The sequence below is a fragment of the Siniperca chuatsi genome, linkage group LG22 (genome assembly GCF_020085105.1).
Source record: "Siniperca chuatsi isolate FFG_IHB_CAS linkage group LG22, ASM2008510v1, whole genome shotgun sequence".
Lineage (NCBI taxonomy): Eukaryota > Metazoa > Chordata > Actinopteri > Centrarchiformes > Sinipercidae > Siniperca > Siniperca chuatsi.
In genome coordinates this window covers 5,924,596-5,949,186 of record NC_058063.1, presented here as the reverse complement: position 1 = coordinate 5,949,186, position 24,591 = coordinate 5,924,596, and the positions used below count along the sequence as shown (strand labels likewise).

The 24,591-nt window shown below is 40.2% G+C and overlaps 1 protein-coding gene across 5 annotated transcripts in view; it reads left to right on the top strand.

The window, feature by feature from the left end:
* LOC122869789 (RAS guanyl-releasing protein 2-like) overlaps positions 1-24,094 on the top strand; it is a 37,601-nt gene extending 13,507 nt beyond the window's left edge. For 3 of the 5 annotated variants that reach the window (XM_044183100.1, XM_044183101.1, XM_044183102.1), the window contains exons 6-17: positions 52-202; positions 1,424-1,597; positions 5,592-5,708; positions 6,157-6,438; positions 9,460-9,534; positions 10,884-11,006; positions 11,968-12,083; positions 12,205-12,346; positions 16,459-16,495; positions 19,403-19,561; positions 20,714-20,776; positions 22,553-24,094. In XM_044183100.1, the coding sequence (XP_044039035.1) occupies positions 52-202; positions 1,424-1,597; positions 5,592-5,708; positions 6,157-6,438; positions 9,460-9,534; positions 10,884-11,006; positions 11,968-12,083; positions 12,205-12,346; positions 16,459-16,495; positions 19,403-19,561; positions 20,714-20,772 (1,435 nt within the window). In that variant the 3' untranslated portion in view covers positions 20,773-20,776; positions 22,553-24,094. The remainder of the gene's footprint in view (positions 1-51; positions 203-1,423; positions 1,598-5,591; positions 5,709-6,156; positions 6,439-9,459; positions 9,535-10,883; positions 11,007-11,967; positions 12,084-12,204; positions 12,347-16,458; positions 16,496-19,402; positions 19,562-20,713; positions 20,777-22,552) is intronic. The other 2 variants (XM_044183104.1, XM_044183103.1) reach the window with 1 other exon arrangement.
* The last annotated feature ends 497 nt before the right edge of the window (positions 24,095-24,591 follow it).

Sequence of the window (24,591 nt, the reverse complement as noted above, 5' to 3'; positions counted from 1 at the left end):
TAAAACCTTAAAATATTCTGCCTTTTTTATGTGCTTTATCGTCCCTCTCAGGCCATCATATAAATGGAAGCGGCAGGTGACTCAGCGTGTCCCATCAATGTCCAAAAAGAGGAAAATGTCCCTGCTGTTTGACCACCTTGATTCCTGTGAACTGGCTGAACACCTGACCTACTTGGAGTACAAATCCTTCTGCAAGATACTGGTCGGTTTGACTGCAGTCTGCGATCAAGCTGTTGAAGCTGTGTATCTAGTGTGATGTTTACAGCTCTTGAATTCTTTGAATTCTCAAGTAATGTTATATGCTGCAGGCTCATTATAGTTGCTAAGCAATAGTGGTTAACATTGACTTTTACTGGCAGTAATTATATTTGTTGTCTGGAAACATTTTGCTCTTTGAGTATTATTTTGGGAAGCAAAGGCAATGACTAGGTTTGTGCTGATTTAAATGGTAGATTTTTTTTTTTAGATAATTTATTCAAGTGTGATGGTGTTGTTGGCAAGATGGGGGCAGTGGTAGCAATTTGTCTTGGCTTTGTCTTTGTTTCTCTTCTAAAAGAGATTCTGGCTCAATATTAAACAAAAGAAGCAATAATAAATAGAGATATATAGAGCATCTATAGCCAACTGGTGCAAATGTGCAGTAATGATAGTGAATCCGCCAGTTGGCTGCTTTGTTATATACACATTGCTGCCTGAAAGGAATAGTTTGACACTTATTCCAAAGGTAAAAATCCCAGAGCCAAGAAATAGTGAGGCACATAACTCCCCGTAAAGCTGGGAATTGTTTTTACGCTTTGGTTTCTGTTCAGATTAAACAAACAAAATATATTGTGTTAATTAGTGATCTTTAAAGGTGCTAGATTGTGGATTTTGTTACCTTTGGACAGAGCCAGGCTACCTGTTTTCCCCTGTTTCTCGTCTTAGTGCTATGCTAAGCTGACCAACTGCTGCCTCCACCTACATATTTACCGCACAGACATAAAAGTGGTATTAATCTTCTCATCTACATCTCGGCACGGAAAGCATATTTGAAATGCGGACTATTCCTTTTAAGGGGCACTCCAGTGAGTGCTAGTGTTGCACTTCCATAAAGCTGGGGGAAATACAAGAGACACATATAAAAAAAGAATTGTCAAAATCGAAGCAGCAGAGCCTGAGACCTTTCCCATGTATTTGAAGGTTGGATATAAGTGATTGTCTAGCTGTGCTGATCTGTCTGCAAGCTGATTTCAGAATTTTTTTGTCCCTCCTATACGCAGTGAGTAAAATTGATCACCTTTGCTGGTGATATGACTGTCGTGGTGAAAGTTAACAGCAGCATTTCTGAGGATATACTGTAATTGTCAGGATTGATAAAAATGCTGGGATATAAGTATGTTAAATAAATGAAACAAAATTTTCCAATGCGCGTTCCTCCTTGTAGTTTCAGGACTACCACAGCTTTGTGATGCATGGTTGCACAGTGGATAACCCCATCCTGGAGCGTTTCATCACCCTTTTCAACAGCGTCTCCCAGTGGATCCAGCTCATGGTGCTCAGCAAACCCACCGCCCCGCAGAGAGCTGCCGTCATCTCCCACTTCATCAGAGTGGCACAGGTCTGTCTGCTGGGCCCATTAAGATTGTTTGCAAAGGTTTTAAGACAAAGTGGTGTTGGTGGGAATTGTGGGGTTCAGGGTGCATGTAGAAGCAGGCTGATATGAGATGATTGTCTGGAGCTACAGAGAAAGAGGAGAGAAAGTTGTAAAAAGGTGAATAAGAGATTAAACCAAGAGATGTGGAGAGAGGGGGAAAAGTCACAGTGGAGCCTCGATGACTTGCACACACACACACACACAAGACGCGATCATTTCCCATTAGGTGGCACAAATTGTGAGGAAAAAGTGAATTTAATTTAAAAAGGCTTTAGAGGTATTAGCATGTTAAGATGCCCACTGAGAGCTCTTTAAGATAATGCTGCTGTCAGGGGAAAACCTTGCATCTCCTGGAATTAAAAAAACCTTGTTTTAGCTGGGTGAGGGTGCATTTTTGGCATTATCCAAATGCTTTTATGGGCCCAAGGGGTTGTAAAATTATCACAAACAATGGAGGAGCATGTAAAACATATTTCAAAGAATAAAAATCACCTAAATTTGAGATACAGGATTTTCACAATTGGACAATAAAATGTAACAAAAGAGAATGAGCTGTTTGCTGCAAAGAATAGAATATAAAACTAAGACATAGTGTGTCATCAATTCATTTTACTCATATTCATGTGCTCTTCCTGTTGGTTAGAAAGAATTCAGTGATGCATCCTACAATAGATGAATCAGTGGGGAGTGTCTGCAGGTGGCATGACTCACAGCTGAATATACAGCAGATAGTTGTTAGCTAACCTAACCACACTGGTGATGGTTGAGGTGAGTTTCCCCCCTTCACTGTGAAGAGCTTTGGGTATCAAGATATCATCCTTTCACTACAGAAACATCCCTTTAAATGGTATCCTGGGCTTCACTGTAATTGATAGCATTTATGTTTGATGTTATCATTTGCTTTTGTCTGCCAGATGGGCTGGGTTCCCCCTCCATTTGACAATTGACTCATCTCTGCTGTTCGAGGGAGCTTCAGTCGACCATAGAAAGTGCAGAAAAATAATTTTCCTCCTAATAGCCTGCAGTGCTATGTGAATGCATCCACATTACTTATTGCGAGTCTACTCTTGGATTGTTTTCATTCTCATACCCATTTTCCATCTGTCCTTCTCTTCACCTGCAGAAACTTCTGTCGCTCATAATTTATTTAGCAGGATCTTCTCAGCAGGTTTCACCACACCCCTCTCTCTTAATACACCAGCGCTCCAACACCTCAGCAGGGCTCTTATCAAGTGTTTTACCCTCCTGGATATTGAACACTTGGACTTTTTCCAGTGTTTTGTGAAGGTCTGACAATTTAGTGGTGAAGACAGATGCTGATTCCGACCAGCCTTGATGTGTGGGATGAATGACTATGACAGATCAGCTGCAAAAGACCTGAGAATGACCTCCTTCTGGTCTCCTCCCTACTAATCTCCTTTCTTTATCCTCCTTTCCAAATATCACTGCTGTCAGTGCCCAGAGTCATCTCTGTCTTTTGAGCATCTTTCATATATTTTTTATAGATACTGTACATACAGAAGGGCAGGGCAAATGCTGAAGAAAAAAATATAATATAAAATATATATATAAAATATAAATAACGTGCCACATATATCAGCTTATATATGATCTGTCATTCTGTCAGTGTCGCCTTTTGGAACACATTATTAATAAAACAAATCGATAATTTGTAATCATTAGACCTTTGCAATGAATTTGGACATTAGTGATGTGTCGGTCGCGAACGAGTCGGCTCTATGAGCTTGTTATACAACTAGGATAGTAATTCTTGACATATCCCATTTTTTAACATCAATATGACTATTGAATATTTCAAACTATTGCAGATGAAGAATCTTACATATTTATTTCTTACAACAAATAAGAACGTAACTTAGGCAGTGACCAGCAGAAGTGATACTAAATGCAGAGCCGTTTGGGAGCCGAAAGAGCCAGCTCTCAGAAAGGAATGGAGCCATAAGAGCTGTAATTCCCATCACTGTTGGACATGAGGCTTTTAAGGATTTATTACATTGTTTGACTGCCAGACTGCTTAGAAGGTAGGGAGACACAATATTTTTAGGTTTCAGTGGCATGCTCTGCCGTACATTGCACCTGGATAATTTCCCCTGACTTTCCATCCAGTGCCATCATTAGGTCAAAATTTCAGTGGTTTGTGACAAAATACTTAAAAAACTAATGACATTCCCATTAGCCTCAACTGTACTTTTTGTTCAATGCTAATTAGGAAATGTTAGCATACTAACTAAAGAAAGATGGTGAAGATGTTAAATATTAGACTAAACATCAGCATGTTTGCATTGCCATTGTGAGCAAGTTAGCATTCTGATGTTAGCATTTAGCTCAGAGCGCTGCTATCCCTGAGGACAGCGTCACAGAGTTGCTAGCGTGGGTGTAGACACTGGGTCTTGTTACAAGAAGGCATTGTTTGAAAATGACCACAAGAAAAGACAAGAGTTGTATCTGTCCATACTGTACATTACATGTTTCATAACTTTTCATATACATAGTTCATTTTAGGATTAATTGCACTTGCTTGAAAGATCAGTGTCCACGTAATGATAATCAGTGTTTCCCACTTTGAATGGAGTGTCCAGAAGTAATTTCGGACTGTCATTCATACAGAATGGGTGAACATTTTTCCAGATACATCAGAGACAGACTATTCCTGCTGGAAATCCCCTTGTTAATTATTTGCCAATTTGAAATGCCTCAAACTTTGGCATTCTGAAATGTAGCCCAGTGTGAGCACATGCAGGGACAAAAAATATGTTCAAGCTGATTTAGAATGTATTCAGAGGCAGCACAGAAGGTAGTGTCGACATACTTCACATTTCCATCAGGGTGTGCTGGTTGTGTCCTATTTCAGCTTCCTGTTAGGAGCGCATTACAAATGACTCATGTTCAATAGTCTTTTTCTTGACTGCACAGACTTGCATTATAATTTATGAAGTGCAAAGTGCTGTGGGACAGGGAAGCACAATGCAAATACAACCTACAATTTTAAAATAGTAATAATGTAATGGTAGTGGTAATATTAATATTAATAAATTAATAATAATAATAGGAATGACATGTCATAGGAATAATAATGACAATAATAGTAACAGAGCCAATAACAACAACTGTAGTAGCAGTTGTCGAGCAGGAACACAGGGGCAGCAGGTGGCCCACAATCACAGATCCAGACTCTGCAGCTCCGGAGGCAGAAATACCTGCTGAAAGCAACTGAAGGAGAGAGGAGAGAAATGAGAAAGCACAAAACTACGGGAGAGAGAAGATGTCGAGTTAGTAATGTGCATTAATGGGATAAAAATGCATACAGATGGAGAGGGAGAGGGAGAGGAGGAGAGAGGAAAAAGGTCATCAGTCTAGGCCTATAGATGAACACCCTCTGCCAGCCTTATCATACACACAGCATTTATTCTAAACAGTGAAAAGCTCTGGCATGTTGACAATGAAATCTTTCCCAGGCCTCGCTGATGGCCACATGCACGTGCAGTTTAGCTGAACCTACTCTTCAAATGCTGGGCTGCCCTCCACGCTGCTCTGCCAATTGATTACAAAGGGTGTTTGAGCTGAATCAAATGATCCCCTCTGGCAGCCCTCCCACACAGCTGCGACCCCATTGATTTTCAGTGAGGTGCTACGCAGGCTGAAGGGCAGCATGGAGTCCTGCAGATTGCCATTCACAAAGTGTTAGTTTAAGTTTGACACAGACAGGTTAGAACATTCATTAATATCTTGGTATACACAGATTAGGTTTATGTGTGGATGCTGAACACTGTTCCAAAAGTTTTTCTTTCCTTCATCTTTCTGTCTCCTTATACTGTAAATCTTTTTTAACCTATACCACCTTCTCTCGTGCACTCTCTCTAAAAACCTTTTTGGCAGTGGCTTAGACATTCCTTCACTTTTACCCTCGCTCCAAATATTTCCTCCTTCTCGTTGACAGAAGCTGCTGCAGTTGCAGAACTTCAACACGCTGATGGCGGTGGTGGGCGGCCTCAGCAACAGCTCCATCTCTCGTCTCAAAGACACACAGACCCACATCAGCGCAGAGACCAACAAGGTGCAGTCTATGCTCCCATCCTCTCAACCATCACTGATCTATTTCTGGCATCCACAGCAAAACACTACCAGACAAATTCAGTGTTCACTGCATGTCGATGCACTTAGCTAACAAGTGATGTCGAGTCTTGATTCAGTAATCCACATCTCCTCTGTGTGAGCTGCCAAGCTCCTTATCTGTGCCCATTACTCCTACACAGTGGCTTTTTAGAACTATGAATTTGAGCCACTTAACTGGAAAGCTGAATGCAACAGTTGGGGGACTTACAGTGTCTCATCAGTTAAGTCCATCTGGAGCAAAGTTTTCCAGAATGTTTTTTACTCTTCTATACTAATCTCTCTTTAGACAGGCTTTCTGTTTGCTGCCAACTCTCATCTTATCCCCTTCCATTTTGTCCATCCTTTCCTCTTAAATTAATTTCATCCCCCTGCATTTACTCAACCTGCAGGTTTTTAACAACCTCATTGAACTGGTGACATCATGTGGGAACTACAGTCAATACCGCAAGCGTTTCTCTGAGTGCTCGGGCTTTCGATTTCCCATCCTCGGCGTGCACCTGAAAGACCTTATAGCCGTGCACGTGGCGCTGCCAGACTGGGCCGACAAAGAGAAAACACGGGTCAACCTGACTAAGACCCAACAGCTGTACACCATCCTTCAAGAGCTGGCGCTGATCCAGACCACACCGCCTAACATCGATGCCAACACAGACCTGCTCAACCTGCTTACGGTGAGTGCAAAGACTGGACATAATGTGTATGTGCAGTGTCCAAGATGAATGTTTGGCTTGATGTAAAGATGTACCAAAACAAGAAATGAACAGTTTGTACCAGGTAAAAGGTCCTGAATCAGGTGCTGTGAGTTTGTTATACATCATGAAGTGCAACAGAATTCATAAGCACTCATTAATCACCCAGACAGCAGTGAAGTAGGAGGAAAAACTTGATGCAGAACTTTTGCTGGGATTTCATTGGCTTGTGGTCAGACAGACTGTACAGTAGCCAGCTGGGACAAAATCTGTGTACAGACAAAGGCCAGAGATTATATGTAACCAAAGCATTCAAAGCATTAACCTTCAAGCTCACAGTGTTCACTTGTCTTAAACAGATAAGGTCCAGAGTGCTCAGAACAGCCATTATCACCTTTGAGAAATAAATAATGCTGGAAACACTGATTATGTTGAAAATGACAAGCAAGATATAATAGATGTGGGAGAAATTATTTAGTGGCTTATTTCAACGTACAGTATTTTAACAATGTCATCAACAGGATTGTCTGACTTATTTAAAAGGTCAGAAGTGGACAGAGGTTTGCTCAGACAGTAATTTACAGTAATCAGTCAATGTGCCAGTATGACAGTTTTATAGTCCAATTGGACAGCTTGGTCAAAATGATGTTCGTATGTGATAATATGTGGATCATTTTTGAGATAAGATTAATTCAAACAATGAAAAAATGTTGCCTATTTGTAATCACATTTTAAGAGATACTTTCATCCTCCTTGCCTCCTAAATGTCTGCTTCCTTAAAACCCTACACCTCCTGTTTGTAATGCAGGCTTTCTGTAAAATAATGTAAGCTGAGATAACCCTGACGACATCATCAGGATTATTTTTTTTAAACTTTGGAAAGCTCTTCCAGAGCCACAGAAAACATTATACAACTGTTTTCACAGGGTGTGTAGCACTCCTAATGATGAGTAAACTAAACTTCATGAGTAAAATTGGTGGAGTGCCCCTGTAAGTAAAAATAGAGAGGATTAAACATTGTATTTACTTCTGCATCTTTGGTTGACTACTGTAACACTGTTATCTGATAGCCAAATTCCATTGTTTAGAATTATGCTTTATCCAGAACAAAGAGTCACAACCTCTGTTTCAGCATCTCTTCACTGAACTTCACTGAACCTTAAATTGTTAACCTACACTGAAACCTTGTGTCTGTTCCTGTATCCTCATTAAAGACTAAAGGGCTTTGGCTTTGAAATGACCTGAAAGAGGATCTCAGTAGAATCAGTATCTCTTTTTAAATATCAACACTTTTGCAGGAAAGCCTTTTATTTAAGAGATCACATTACTATATTGTGATAGTACAGTGATATACTGATTTGTTCTTTGTTGTTTTCCTATCTCTCTTAGTTGTGAAGTACTTTGTTGTGAAGAGTGCAATAGAGTTAAAGAGTAACATTATATCGTAATTACTGATAATTGTAAAAGTGTAAACATTCCTCAGGACATTCTCTCTCCACCAACAAGAAGTTGGTGTTGAATAATCTGAATATTCTGCGGCAGAATCACAGGACGGTTCTTCATTTATTGAGAGCTCTTAAACTGGGAAACGTACTGAGACTGATCTCAGTTTTGTTGCTGCCTGCACTTCAGCATGAAAGCTGAGGTGGTGTTTTGGCACTTCACACTAAACTCCTGAGTGTGTGTGTCAGTATTTTTGGCACATGCAGATAGGAATTTCCTGATTTTGAGAAGGGGAGCTTTTTGAATTTAAACAATCCCAAGAGATCAATCACTCAATCCGGCTGCAGGTGTTTGTGTGAGATTGCAGCTGGCTCCCCTTTTTATTTCTGTGAAAATGACAGAAAACACCTTGACAGGTTTTGGAGCTGAGGGGCACCAGGGAAGTTTGCTGGACAGGGTCAATACCCAATTATACTATGCCAGTACTTATTGGACTTGATCTAACTTGAGTCCTGCTTTGCTCACAGCGAGGAGATGGAAAGAGAGTCAATAAATCCTTTAAAATAAATGAAGCTCTCTACACAGACATGTCTGTGTAGAGAGCTAAGATAAGCAAACCACACAAGTTTAAAAAAACTATTTTCCTCCTTTTTGAGTCATATTCAGCAGCCTTTCAAATGAAGAAGATTCTCTTATATCATCTCAAATGTGGTGAAATATGCACAGTTAACCTTTTCCTTGAAATACTGTAAGCTCCACTAAATCAGAAGAAAAGCAAAAAAGATGAAAGGCACTTTTTCCTTCCGCACTTACCACTACCACTTCAACTCAATAAAACTCAGGAAACACAATTAGAGAAAATAGCTCTGAAGAAAATAATGTGAGGCCAACAATGGATGCAGCAGTTGACTGTGATATGTTAACTGGAGCAAGAAACAGATGCTGCTCTCTCACCTGTTGCCGTAGCGGCTTAATGTGAAAGATGGCTCTACTACAAACGTGATATCACTGTTGGGTATGGTTACAGGTGTAACAGAGCACACACCCACCACACCCAGCAAGCTTGAAACTTTCAACCAGAGAGTGCAGGGAAATACTGCTTTTCAGCCTGCTGTTCAGTTACTCTCTAAATATTCAAGAAGACATTGCCAAGAAATCACTGAGACTATTTAGATAGTGTCACTGACAGCCAAGTAGAACTAAATACAGCTTTACACAAGTTACTTATGTAGGCCACATTTAGTTGTATCAGTACTTGTGCTCTGTGCAACGACAATAAAGTTGAATCTAATCTAATCTAATCTACTATATAACCAGTCCATGTATGCATTTTCATTGGGTAAATTAAAGGAAAAGAACAATAGCCCCTCTGAATGTAATTTCAGATGGTGTGTATCAGGGCCGAACAAAATGCATAACAATTTTCCCCTTCAAATAGATAAAATCATAAATGGTGATCCATCCTGGAATGTAGTTGAGGTTAAACCCACGAAAACTCAGTTCTTGACAAAAATATCAAATATGGAGTCATTTACAGATAAAATGTCATATTCTGTGCAGGTGTCTCTGGACCAGTACCACACAGAGGAAGAGATCTACCAGATGTCTCTTCAGAGAGAACCTCGCAAGCCAGCGGTGAGCAGCACGCTGATGTACACTCTGGATCCTGTACTGGCCTGTTCTCAAATATTCCATATTTGCCAATTATATACCTCACTCTACTCCTGTCTTGATATGATTGATGGTCCTGATTGTCACTGCATTTCAGAAAACACAATGACATTTCACAAAACAAGACATTTCACAGAACAAGACATTTCACAGAACAAGACATTTCACAGAACACGACATTTCAGATTAGGGAACTTCTTGTTTGTGATTGGACAGAACCCAAGTCCCTGGTGACAGTTCAATGTCATTTCCTGTTTCTATTGTGTACTACTCTCAGCAGTGTACTTGCACAAATTTTAAACAAGGAAGAGGAGATTGAAATCATAAGGGAATATTTTAACAAAGGACATTAATATGATGTAATTCTTCAAATGCTTGCAACATATCATGACATTAAAATGTCCCGTAGAACTCTGAAAGCACGCTTGAAAGAATTAGGACTGAGCAAACGGGCAGCTACTCTTCAACAAGTGACATCAGAAGGGCCATCTTATCAGAGCGGCGTGGACCTGGACAGATGTTTGGATACAGAACTATGTGGTTGACTTTAAAGCAGAAACATGGCCTCTGTGTTACAAGGGAGACATTAATGTGAAAGCTTCATGAACGAGATGCAGAGGGCCTATCCAGCACAAACTCTAGTCGGAAATCGTGCAACGACACCGAACGACACACTGCAGAGAAGAAGCGGGAGCAGGCAATTGACTTGTCAAGGCGTAGCTTTTTCAATAAAGCCAAAGGCCTAAATGATTGGCCAGTTAGCCATCTAAGGGACTTCCGTGTAGCTGACCATTCTAGTTAACTTTAACAAATGCCCATCGGTTGCCTGACAGAAAAACAACCAATCACAACAGCGTAGTTTTGAGTATCCCTGTGGCTGATCCAATCTAGTCCCAACCCACCTTACTGTAACACATCCATTGAATAAACTCTGAATTGACTTGGGTTCTGTCCAATCACAAGAAGTGCTGTCCCACCCTTTCTGTAATCTGAAATGTTGTGCTTTGTGAAACGTAGTTTTGTTTTGTGAAATGTTGTTGTGTTTTGACCCTCAGGGCCACCATACTTCCCAAACCCATATTTGTCGTATCCTATAATAGATGTTCTTAAGACTCTTATGACGCTATGTAGAAAAGTGTCACAAATGCATATTGGGAATCTTTGTTTTCCTTCTCTCATGACATTTTGATCCACTGTAGTAACCCTGCTCTGTACAGCAGCTGTCTTTTCTTTTCTTTTCTTTATAAGATGACTGCTTCTGCTTCCCTGGGTTGATGTTGATCTCACAGTCTTTGTTTTCACATCGGTTGTAGCAGAACTCCAGCCCCGCCCCCGCGCCTGACCCCAAGCCCACCATGATCGATGAGTGGGCTGTGTCGGTGAAGCCCAACGCCGACCCGACGATCATCAAGAAACACATAGAGAAGATGGTGGAGGTGAGTTTCTCAGCACCTACGCATTCCCCTCTCACAGTGCTAATTGTAACCTGTGAGGTTCAATGTGAAGGCTAAGGGTGAATTATCTGTTGTTATCCTCACCACTACCATCTTGACATGATAACTGCGAAGTGCTCTTGGCTCTTAGGCCAAATGGCTGGTAATCGTTCACCATAATTATCAAGGCATTTGAAAACCTTGTAACTCCATTTTTGGTGATTTTTAAAAAATCATTTTTGGAACGATAACTGGAACTGGAACTGAAAAGTTATATGGTTCCCTGTGGGTTGAGAATCATTTTAAAACCAATGGGAAGATTTCTATAATACATGATTGCTCCCAGTAGGATTCTTCTCTTTTCTTTTTTTTTAAGATTATTTTTTAAATTTATTTTTTATTGGTCAACTGATGCAGAAGCAGAAATTAAATGAGCAGCGATATGGGTATGGCATGCAACAAAGGTCCCTGGCTGGAATTGAACCATGGACGTTAATATATGCAAAATATATATTATATTCTTGTGAAACGAACTGTACAGTGTTTAAAATGAAGAGAATGGAATTAACAATATAGTTTTCTAATAAATGGAAATGATCTTGCTCAGGTCAATACACTCAGGGGTTTCGCTGCCAGTAGCTTATGGTGGCTAATGGGCTAAACTTGTAACTGACATTACAGTCATTGCGTAGACTTTATGAATCTTCTCTACTTGTGCTACTGTTATGTTCTTAATACTAACACACAGATAAACATTTCACTGGTTTTGATTTAAAATGGCAAAAGGTTTCCTGGTTGTTGTCTCAGTCAGGTGATGTAATAATGATGTTTTAACGTGAATAAACTGAGTAATCAAATAATTTCTCAAAGTATTTCAAGCAATGAAGTTAAATGAAAGCCAACACTCAATACTTTGTAGCAGAATTCACACTGAAACTACCCTCCACAACCCTCATATTCACAGTCGGTCTTCAAGAACTTCGACACAGACGGTGACGGCCACATCTCCAGGGATGAATTTGAAGCAATCAGGAACAACTTCCCTTACCTCAGCAAGTTTGGAGAACTGGACAAGAACCAGTGAGCATTTGCAGATTTATTCACTGTTGTAAAATCCAATACCGTTTACAGACTGAACCAGCTTACAAACTGATCCAGTCTGTCTCGTATGGAGCTCACCTCTCTTTGCTTCCTCTCACAGAGACGGGAAGATCAGTAGGGAAGAGATGATAGACTACTTTATGAAAGCCAGCTCTCTGCTTAACTGCAAGATGGGTTTCATCCACACTTTTACTGAGGCCACCTACGTCAAGCCCACGTTCTGCGAGCACTGCGCCGGCTTTGTGAGTAAATACCTACTACTCACATCTGAACACTAATCATGTTTTCAGTTTGTGTATTACTTCACTTATAACTGCATTCGATCCTAAAATTACACAAAATACTGTATGTTCAATACTTTTAAAGATCATTTTTAAATACAGAATCAGCTGTATGAATTATAAGCCCTTCAAACTCCCGTGAAAGGTTACTGATCTTTGTTTTGTTTGCTTTTGTATTTTCAAATGCATTGATTTCTTCACTGACCCAATCAATGGCACGCGTCATAGTTTGTTTAAAAAGGTCAAAGGTCAGTTGTGCCGTTCCACAGCCATGTAGCTTTATAGACTATCTGCAGTCACTGGCAGTGCGTGATAGCCCCATCTCTCAAAGGTTCCTCCTGTCAGGTCAGGGCAATGCCAATTACTTTGAGTTACAGCCACACACTGCTGAAGTTGCACTCTGGGAAATATGGGAGGAAGGTAATTGGGCGAGATGATAACCCTCCTCTGGGGCAGTGTTCTGTGTGTGTGTGTGTGTGTGTGTGTCCTCTGGCCCTTAACATTCCCCAAAGTCACCCAAGGAGCCCTCTGTTATTTAGACACAGACAGTGAGTCAGCACTCAGCTGTAATGAGAACAGGAATAGGGCCCTCATATTGAACTCCAGACACTGAGATGACATCCCATTCATTTCCGTATAATGCATATAAAGAGAAGCTAGAGACTTTAATGCTCAAAAGAAGAGAAGTATGTCATAGATTATATGTATAGACCTTCATTAACACTCAAAGGGGCACACGTTTAGACACACTCACACACACACACACACACACACACAAACACATATTCTCTAGGGGAAGCTCTGGCATTTTCAAACCATCATGAGGGGAAACTCAGAATAGAGAGCAGGGAAAGATAAGGACTCTGGCAGCGTGCTGCTTCCTTAGAGTACGTGTGTGAGTGTGTGGCAGAGGCAAATGCATTCGCCTTTTCCTCTTCTGCCTGCTTTGTGCTTTCCTCTTGGCTCCTGTACAAAAGCAATATTTTCCCGCAGCCCATTTTTCAGCACTTGTCTCAAACACGCTGTACAAGCCAAGCCGGGTCTCCTGTAAACACTGCAGAGTTCACTCACCTCCAGTGTCTCACATGGATCTTCATAATCTGGTGCTGTTTTGCCTGCAGCCACCTTTAGCCTTAAACACTAATTAACAGCGCACAGATGAGTTTTACTAAATGCACAACGCGAGAAGACTGATCACAGTGTTGAGTTTTTTTGCATCTCAGGAGAGTACAGCAAGTTTTTAGCTGGAGGCTCAGAGCACTTTTATATGAGAGATTGCAGAGGGTGATGCACAAGTTTGGGCTTATGACAGTGTAGCTTCATAGAATCAGAATAAGAAGAGCTAGAATCAGTCACCTCTAAAGCTCACTAATTAACATGTTATATCTTGCACAAAAACCAAAGTGTAGAAACTTGATCCTGTGGTTTTACAGGGGGTTATAGAGTATTTCTCGGCCGACTCAGTGACTTCCTGGAGTCTCTTATATATATATATAAATATGATATAATGTGTTAGTTAGTGAGGTTTAGAGGTGCTGGTAGGCAATATTCATATTTAACAGACAATAAACCCTAACATTTACTTGTAAATCCATTACACCAACAGGCCTGAAAGAAAGCATTTTCTGAAGATGAACATGCAAAAATATGGTTAATTATTGTATTATAAAGTACAAGATGAACAGACTTCTGACTTCTGAGGGAAAACAACAGGTAATTATGAAACCAACCATAAATCAACCATAAATGCCTGAAAAGACAGAGAAAGGTAGAGCAAGATATGCTCTCGGGCCTATCTAGATAATGTTATTTCAATGAAGTTCAACTTTGAGCGTTTTGTGTTTCCCCAACACTGTTAATGGTTGATATGTCAAAGTGTCCTGAGAAAGCTACTAAATCCTACCTGTTCACACATTTCAAATCGCTTTACAATAGAGTAGAGGTAGCTGACTTCCAAAAACGCTCATATGAATTTAGCAATGGGCAAGTAGAAACTCTCCTCAGTGTGTAATTGAAGCTTTGCCTGTTTATCTGCCTGCACTTGCCGTAGTATCAAGCAATTCAGGAAAGCAGGAACAGAATGACATGTGATTGCTGACACTCTTAAAGTCTGGTAGGAAAAGATAGAAGGCATTTGGTTTGGAAACAGTTTTTTCTTCATTTGAAATTCCCTGTTAAGAGTAAGGAAACATCCAATATTTCATGATTGTACCTACAGTAATGAAACAGTAATTAAATACATGCTGTTTGGAAGATTGCATTTTAAATGTTATCTTATAATTAACATCTAATGTGTCAGCTCAAGTTTTGTGCTCAGCCACACATAATATGTGGATTCAAAAGCTTATAGGGAGACATAAGTAAAGGATCCCAAAAATATAAACATAAATATCTCACAGAGTGCATCTTGGATATTAAATGTGATAATAGCACATTTCCATCACAATAAAATGCAGAATTTGCAATTTAAGTGCAAAATAATTTTCTAGATTAATAGTACAGTTTTCTAAAAGCTTACAGTAAACCCTCAAAGAAAGCAAGTCAGTGTGTTTCCAACTGATGTTTGTAGTGCATTGTATTTTTCAGTCCACAGAGGCAGTAAAGGTCAGTCAGTGTAGGCAGAGCTGTGATGATAGTTGTGTTTAGATGTTCTGCTCGTAACTGACTTCTCTTTGTTGTAGAGCCTCTGGCTGTGCGCACGGTTTCCCCCTGTGTGGCGTGTCTTTGTTTGTGTATATATGTGCATCTACGGGTGTATGTGTTTGCATGCTTGCATGTAGGTTAGTGTGTGTGTGTCTGTGTGTGTGTGTGTGTGAAGAGGTCAGGATATTTTGTGCCTCCTCAGATGTGCCAGTGCAGTGTGTGATCTCCAGCTCGGCTCTTTCATGTCATTGTTCCCCCACTGTCTGTGCGCTCCCTGCGTCCCGCTTGATCTCGGGCTCCCTCCACCCCCTCTGTCCCGCCAGCCTCCTCTCTCTCTCTTCTTTCCCTCTCTCTCTCTCTCTCTCTCTCTCACCCCACATCTCTCTCTCTTCTATTGTGCCCCTTTCTTCATTCGCTTTTTTCCCCCAGTCTTCCCTCGGTGCCTCAGCATCAATGGGGGATATCAAGATGTGAACTATATGGGTGTTTTAACATGTTTTAGCCCATTAACTGTGTATACTTTCTCTTTACTGCCAACCATTTTCCAGTGCACAAGGTTTTAGATGAATTACCTACTTTTAAAGCAGCTATCGGTTTCCATTCATTTCAGTTCACTGTTCACCCCAGCTTAGAGGCTTGAAACTTACTTGAAATAGCTAATACATAACGGTGTCAAAGTTGTTTGGTATTACAGCAGGTACTATTTTGAAGATTTAACTAGTTAAGTAAAGTACAAACTAGTTAGTTTGTACTTTACACTTATTTTAATTTTATACTTATACCCACTTGGTACTTAATTTATCTGACCTGTATTATAGTGTATTATTTTTGCTTCTATTCCTGTGTGCACTGATGTGATAGTGAGCTGCTGTAACAAAAGAGTTTCCCCTCAGGTATCAATAAAGTATTTCTGATTCTGATTCTGAACAGTGTAGATTTAACTTGCTGGATATGCTTGGAAGTAGAGTTTTAAACTGATGAGCTAAAAGCCGCCCTGTTCATATATTACACAGTGAGACTGGAAAAGCATCTTCTCAGCTTGATCTGCTGATAATAAATTGTATTGTGATATATATTTCAGGTTCTCAGTTATTCTCTGCAGTAAAATACGTTCTACCAGATTCTTAAATACCATTTACAAAGTATGCTTACAACTACACAATATTTGGATTTTTGAAAGTGTAGTTGCTAAAGATGTAATCCTATCAATCAAGTCTTATATTTGTTAATTAAAAAGCTTTGGCCGTACAGTATAGAGAAGCATTTAAATTCCTACAATAGTGGACCTTCAAGATCTACCTTCTGTCAGCTCAAAACTCTCTGTAATTGTTGATGATTTTAACATTCCTCTTGCCTTCATGAAAAATAAAAACGCATCCCAATTAACACCAAACCCTGCTGCCCTTTCATTTCTCTCTGGCTTTTTGCAGATATGGGGCTTCTACAAGCAAGGCTACAAGTGTAAAGGTAAGAGCAATTCATTGCGATTTTACTCTGTGTCTGCTGCACAGATGTGTGTGTTCCGCCCAGAAGGGTACAGCCTTCAAAGAATTAGCTATTCTTTTTGACACCATCGATTCCCAGCCATCACACACACACACACACACACACACCCACCCTCTGTAGATAAAGATCCATAGAGTTGAAGTGCTGAGTAAATGTCATCAACACAGAAACCATAGCAAATAAATCACACTCTTTTAATGGATGTCCACACACAAAGCTCTGTTTACTAACAGCTGGATAAGCTTCATCAGCTGAGACCACACTACACACAATGTACAATTATTTGCCCTTTCAAGGCTCCCAGTAGACCAGTGTTTGAAGAAGCTGGTTCATTTCACAAATGTACATACACACAAGCACCCTCCAACACGTCCTGTCCTCCTCTCATCCTCATGGTCATAAGCTTCAAAAACACACACTCAGCTTGCTTCTTTTCCCTCTATGGATGTGCCACTGGTGGTCTGTGCTGACGCTAAAAATTAAGTAGTGATAATCTGCAGACGTTCAGTGCGCTAAATCATTTACACTACATATGTTTCCATCCAGATGTCAAACTAAAAACTTTGGAAATGATGCCAAATCTAAAATGCAAATCATGCAAGTTCCCATCTGCTGGAGTCTTTTGAGAACTGATTGATTACAGCTCAGCCTTATGAATGGGTAGTTAGAGTGGGCAGATAATTTACAGGCAGGATTTCATTGCTTTTTTTAATTGTTCAACAAATTAGTTTCCATTGCTGTTTACAACACAAGGCTTTCTGTGTGTGTGCCCCTGTGTGTAAAGTTAATTATTATGTCAATGCAGTAATAGCCTGAGAAACGGGATCTACATGTCTGCAGACATGACCCTCTCTGTATACAGAGTCCTTGTATGTCAGAGGATGTAATGTATTCACATTCTCCTTGTTTTTTTTTTTCTTGAAAAACGAGCTTTTCAATTAACAACTCTCTCTTGTTTACCAACTCTCTCTTGTTCATTCTTGTTCTCAACATTAAATGCTTCCTCATTCATTCAGGTTCATCCTAGGTTGGCTAACTAACGCTTGCAAGTCATCATCAAACATTTGAGTTGCCTAGCAACGAGAGTAATTAATGCTCCTTGGGGCCTTTGAGGTCTTGCGGTCTGTTACGAGCAGTGTACACAACACCCTGCACAATGTGTTTAGGAGGAGAATTACCAAGACACGTTCTATTTTAATCAAGGGTAACAAACATGCTTACATGATTGCTGCTGTTGAGGCCAAATGAGTCAAAAACAGCAGGGAGGTTAAAAGAGAGAAAACACAAACACTTTGTACATACATACATACATATTCACAGATACACTCTCCCATCTCCTCTCCTCGCTGGAGGTGTGTATGTCTCCGACTCAGACTGGGAGTGTGTGAGTGTTCTGGCTTGTTCCAGTGCATTAATGAGACCAGAGGAAGTCAATGAGAGAGCCCCGAGGCAGTTCATCCCCATTACCATTGTTAGCCAGTACTCAGAGAGGTAGAGAGAGTGGCAGGCACATAATTGAAATGAATCACCCTCCGCGGTGCTGGAGCGGAGTGAGTTGAGAACTCTGAATGTGTGTGTAGTTGTGTGTGTTTTGCGACTTAGAAATAGATATAAGAGGCATCTCAGTGTCTTTGAATGGGTGTGCCAGTATTCTAACTTTCATATCAATACAACAATATCACAGCAACAAGTCGTGACATCCTCCTGTCTTTGACCCTCTCTGTTTAAAGAAATAGCTCAATATTTTTGGAAATACGCTAATGCACTGCCTTGCTGAGAGTTAGATGAGATGACCAATACCACTTTCATATTTGTATGTTAAGTATGAAACTACTGCACAGAGCCAGACTAGCTGTTTCCCTTGTTTCCAGTCTTTATGCTAAGCTACTGTATGCTAACCAGCTGCTGGCAGTAGATTCATATTTAATGGACAAATATGAGAGTGGTATCGATCCTTCTCGTCTAACTCTCAGCAAGAAAACAAGTAAGTGTATTTCCAAAAATGTCAAACTATTTCTTTAAACCAAAATCCCCGCTTGTTGTGTACATTTTGGGGCTTATTTTTGTGGGTGTATTATACGACCACTGGGTAGGTAATAAGTAACACAGTAAAGTCAGAGCAACAAACCAAGAGAAAAAAGTGCTGTGAAACTAAACAGTTCAAAAAAGGTTTTTAATTGCCTCTACTTCAGCATTTCAAGGTAGACGGTTCATCATGAATGAAGTTAGATACTCGACCACTAAGGGAGAAGAGGGTAAAACACTTACTGAAGGAGAATTTTTTTTAAACTAGCTTATTATACTGTCAAGAGGTGGTAATGACATGGAATTGCAATGTGCAAAACACCTTTGTTGAAAGCGTCAGACATTTCTACAATTTCAATGTTGAGGAAAATCTTTTGCAGTGGTGTCAAGGAGAAACGAACGCTTGGTCACTGGCGTGTGTGTTCAGGTTCTTTGACCCTCACATGTTTTCGTGATGCCATGTTCGATGACCCATCGCTCCTCTCCTCTTAGACTCCCCCTGGTTGACAGAGTTGTTGCCGGGCACAGTTGGCCTCACTGTGTGTGTGTGCCAGTTTCTGTGTGTCTGCATGGCATGTAGAAGCTCTTTCCTGTCATCAATAGCTCTTCCGTTCGCCCCAATGTTTCTGTTTGCACCCGTCCCTCTGTCTGACCCTCTCCCTCTCTCTCCGCCCCACTCCCTATCTTCCCCTCGCTCCTGGCCTTCCCCTCCGTTCTTCCCATCTCGCCTCCTCTCTCGGCGACTCTCCCTCCCTCTCCTCCGACCCCGCCGTCCTCTTCTCCTCTCCCGTCACCTCTCCTTCCCGCTGTCCTTCTCCCTCCACATGAACGCTCCGGCGGCAGCCTGCGGGGTGAACTGCCACAAGGCCTGCCGAAGCCGTCTGGCTGTCGAGTGCCGGAAGAGGACCAAGAGCATCAGCCACGAGACGCCGCCGGCCCTCCAGGCCAGATCCTACAGCTTCCCTCCACCTGCCAACACCCCACCGAGCCTGCAGAACACAGGTGAGTGGTGCTTTGGTTGTTAAATCAAGAGCGCATGATTTAAAGTCCCCTCCTGCTTATGTCCCCAGGATGCTTGACCTTCACTGTGCAGAATGGTGTATGTGCAGAATGATACAAAAGGCTGGGAAAGCTTCTCTGTACTCACCTTAAATCTGAGTGGGCATGTAGGCATGTACCTACGTGACATCAAAACTAGTTTGGACAACTTATTTTTCAAAGCAGAGAATTTGTAAATGTCTTGTGGGAATGACATGGATATTAAAAGCACCAACCTTGATGATAAGTATTGATGCTTTTGAAATGTTTTGAAATCGTTGTGACTGAAATTAGTCTAAGCTTTGTCCGCCTTATCACATACTTGGTGGAGTACCTTTGAGGTAATGTTTCATAGTAAATCACATAATTCAACCACAAACAACACTACAGTGACTGACGGGGTCCTCTCGTGGCATTTTAAGGCTCTGATCACAAAGGGATTTGAAAATGAAGGTGAAAAATCATCAAATGTATTTGTTTCATGTACATTTTATATATAATTCCTTATATACAACATAATAATGCCTGTCACATGCAGGTATTTTTTGTTTGATGGTAAATTTAGAATTAGTACAATATAGTACACCAACATGCTCATGAATGACAACGTCACAATCCTAAAATGTGCAAATACACTCACAGAAAATATCATTTTCATTTCCAAAACACAGTCTAATGCAGTCATCCTCTTAAAAAAGTATATCTTAGAATTTGAAAATCCTTTTTCAGCACTTCATGTCACCACCTCCACTTTTTGAAGGGTGCTTTTGTCTTCCTCCAAACATATGGAGCACTGACATTTGGAAGATATTCTCAAACAATAGAATGTAATTTGCAATGGAAATGTGATTGGCCCACCACAGCAAGGCCAGTGAATCACAGATACAGTGTTTTCATCAGACATTAGCAAACGTGGTGCCCTGCCTGCCTCTGTTCAGTGTGAACCTGCCTGATCAATGGGCGAGACAATGCTGCAAGGCAAATGAATTGGCATGGTAAACAGACGAAAGCCATAGCCAACTGAATGTCATTAGCTTTAGGCAGTCTTTTGCGTTTTCATTTTAATGATCAATCAATTCCTCATTTCTTTACTCTCACCTTCTCTGTTTCCATCAGTAATTGCTGAAGAGGATATAGAGACAGTGGAGGAAGGCGTGTTTGATGTCCACCTATAACCAGGTGAGAGAAATGTTCACTTCGGCTGCTGAAGACAAGTCCTCCTATTCACTGCATTCCAACTATGATTGTTATTGACATTTTTGGTGTGCCTACTCATCTTCGGTATACCTAATCAATTTTTACTTGAGTTAATAATTTCCTTATTTGCGCAGAATGAGTCCTGGTGTCCTACAAAGACTTGACTCTCAAGCAAAGTTCATCATATACTGTAGACGTTAACGCTCCCATAATCATAATGCTGCATGACTTGTGGCTGTGATGCAATCTGCTCTATTAAAGCTACTGTTGATAGATGCTATACACATGGTATTGCTAGAAACATTATAGCACCAGGGGTGTCCAGTCATACAACAGCGTGAAAAGTATTTGTGTATTGTATGTAGTTAATATTCATCATGGAGTCAACATTACGTTAAGATTAGGAATGCATATCTTGTAGAGAAGCAGCAATTTGTTGAACATCTGCTTTTTGATTGTTGAGCATTAAAGGAAAACATCGACATTTTGGGAAATGCCTTTATTCGCTTTCTTGTTGAGAGTTAAATGAGAAGATTGATACCACTCTCATGTCTGTATGCTAAATATGTAGCTGGAGCCAGCAGTTAGTTAGCTTAGCTTAGCATAAAGACTGAGAACCGGGGGAAACAGCCTGCCTGGCTCTTTACAAGTGTAACAAAATCTGCCTACCGGCACCTCTAAGCTCACTTTTGGACAGAGCCAGACGAGCTGTTTCCCATCTTCATGCTAAGCTAACCGGCTGCTCGCTGTAGCTTCATATATACCGACAGACATGAGAGTGGTATCAATTTTCTTATCTAACTCTTGGCAAGAAAGCAAATAAGCGTAGTTCCTTTAAAAGTGGCCTATCCAAATGAAGAGATCAGTGAAGTGTAGCTGCACAGCTACCAACCTTTTTTGCCTTGTGGCCCTTTAAAACACAGCGATGCCTACTTACAACCTCACATCACAGGTTGCATATGAGCATTAGCTGTGAGCAGTTCAGTCAAAGAGCAATTTTCTCATCTCAGATTGTTTGATTTGAATAATTTTTACAGAGGCAAAACGAATCAGTTTTTACAAGAATAAAAGCAGGGTTTCGGGATAACAGGAAAAATTAAACCTAATTTTGCATTGGAGAAATGTTTTTTCATCTTGTGCCCCCTGCAATTAATCTTGTGACCCCTTGGGGGTTCCGACCTTCATGTTGGGAACCACTGATTTGCCAAGTTATGCATTGGCCATACTAATAAAGATGTAAAGATATTACATCTGACCAACTGAACAACAGAACAGACGCATGAGACCATGGCCAGATCAATGTACTATGGGGCCCTGGGGCAAAAATGAACAATTAGTTAGGCAATTTGAATAAACACAAATGTTTTTAGGAATATATACCGAACAGTATCAACTGAAATAATAAAGGTCTTAAAACTATATTTTGACACAGGCCTCCTCTATAATGATATAATCACCACCTTAAGGCCCTTTATCATTTGGGTTGATATTCTAATTAATTGGTGCATATCCCAAACCAATTTATTCTTTGTCATATTACCACAAACCAACTGACACACTGTGCGGTTTTCAGTGGCCCCTGGAGGTTTGGGCTCCAGGGCTGTTGCCTGCTTTGCCCAGTTGGTGATCCAGCCTCACAAGGGACACGCAATTATACACTTTTATCACAGTGCTTATGTGTTTTCATGTAGATATTTTCCTTCAGCATTTAAACCTGTACTACTGGTTGTATCACTGATTGTATCACAATCTTTGCAGGAGCCTTGAACTGAGGTGTAATTTTGATGAACAGGCCAGTGACAGCCTCCAGCTCTCTATTTTAGAATCCCTCCTACGGTTGGTGTGCAAGAAGCCAAAACAGCGACTGTCGGGAGCCAGACACAGAATGTGCTACAGTATGTCAGTTTTACAGCCCTCAACACAGAGGAGAAATTGCACTGAACACAAGCCAGGATACCTACATGCTGCCACACAGTGGACACATACTGCAACATCAACTCCACTCCAGCTAACTCACATGAATGTGATGACCAATGTGAATGGAATGTCTTTGTATTATTTCTATGTAAAATTTCTGCATTTTGATTCTATGTCGGCCAAGAGTGTTAACTGTAAAACTTACTATATATTCAAAAAAATCCACAAAATTGTATTTTCTTGGTGGAATGTTACAATCAGTAATTTAATTTAATTTATAATGAGCGCTTTTTGCTGCAAATTGGAATGGCTGTCTACTTTTTTCTTTAAAACATAAAAGAGGTGCTGTTATTGCCAAGAATGTATACCTGCCACCCAGACTAAGCTACTGTCTTCTTTTGAAATACATTTCAATGGACCAATAATAGGACCAATTTTGATGTCAGATAAAGTGTAGTTTATTTGTGGTGCCCATCTGAAGCGTTATTACACAAGCACCCATTTTGCCAACAAAAGAAACAGCCGAAATGACTGTGTGGACAGTTATAATTAGGATGGACTTTGAACTATGTTATATTTTTGTCATGTTTACCTGAATATCAGTAACTGTCCTATAGTTATTGCTATTGTGTTGTTTTCAGTGTACAGTACTGTCTTTTACCAGTGCACTGATAGATGATCTATCCTCTTGCAGTAAGTACCGTGAATGTAGCAGAAACAGTGAAATGCTGCTGTCAGATGAAAAACAAATTCTTCCGAATAAATATGATGACAGCAGAGAGCAGGAAAATGGTTAACTTCCCACTGATTCCTGTGTCAGTTTTTGAATGAGCTTTGGAGTCAGTAAAAATAAAATAATTAAAAGAATACTACAAAACCTGGAGTAATGAGGCTTTTCATTTGACAGCAGCATATAAATATTATTACCCTGAGAATCTGTTTAGATGCAAGTTGTATTTTGCTGTTTTATCCTGCATGCTTCTCCCTTCATGGCTCTATTCTTTGGCCAGACGTCTCTCTTGCTAAGGATTTTATATTTTTTAATGTTGCACGCCAAGTTATCATTTATTTAGGAAACATGAAGTCTTGAAATTCCAGACAGAGGAAATATTTCTGTTGCGTTGTGCCCGTGGAGAGATGAATTCAGATTTCAAGTGCCATATTGTTAACTGCTGGTTTGTCATCGAATGAGACAACTCACATTGCTGGTATTTATTTTTCTGTATAAATAGCTAAATAGCTGCCAGTCCTTTTGTGTTACTCCCTGTCTGACGAAGGACGTTTGTTGTCATTCTGTGAATGAATCTTTCAGACTGATGTAATGCTACTCCTTGTGGTCCCCAGACTATTCCCCAGTATTAAACGCAGCAGGCATCACTCTAATATGTCTTCTGGTTGATCATTTCTGTGACTAATAAGAATAATACTGAAAAAAAACAATGAAATGGGAATTCAATCAGTGGACATGTTTTTACTTTTGTCCTTATGAATCAAATGTGTACTCACATAGATATTTCTCCACTTTCACTTGAGTAGAGGATATTTACTGTCTGTTTTAAGTATTTTGGTGATTTTCATATTTTAACTCGAAGAATTAATGTGTAAGAATTACTATCTCTGGATTGGGAAAACTTTGCAAATCTTAGGTTATTAAAACCTTTTCAAAACTTAACCTGAAAAATACCAAGACAAAATAACAGCTATTTCTCTGTTCCTGAAAAGGTGTCACTTTGGAGATAAGGCTCACTTAACAACAGTGATGCTGCAATTGTTTTACAGTCTGAATCTGTCCCTGCATTGAAAGCACGATTCAAAATAGTTCAGTTGAATAAAACATATAACAAAGAGGTATAACACTGAGGCAGGTGTGAGAGGATTTT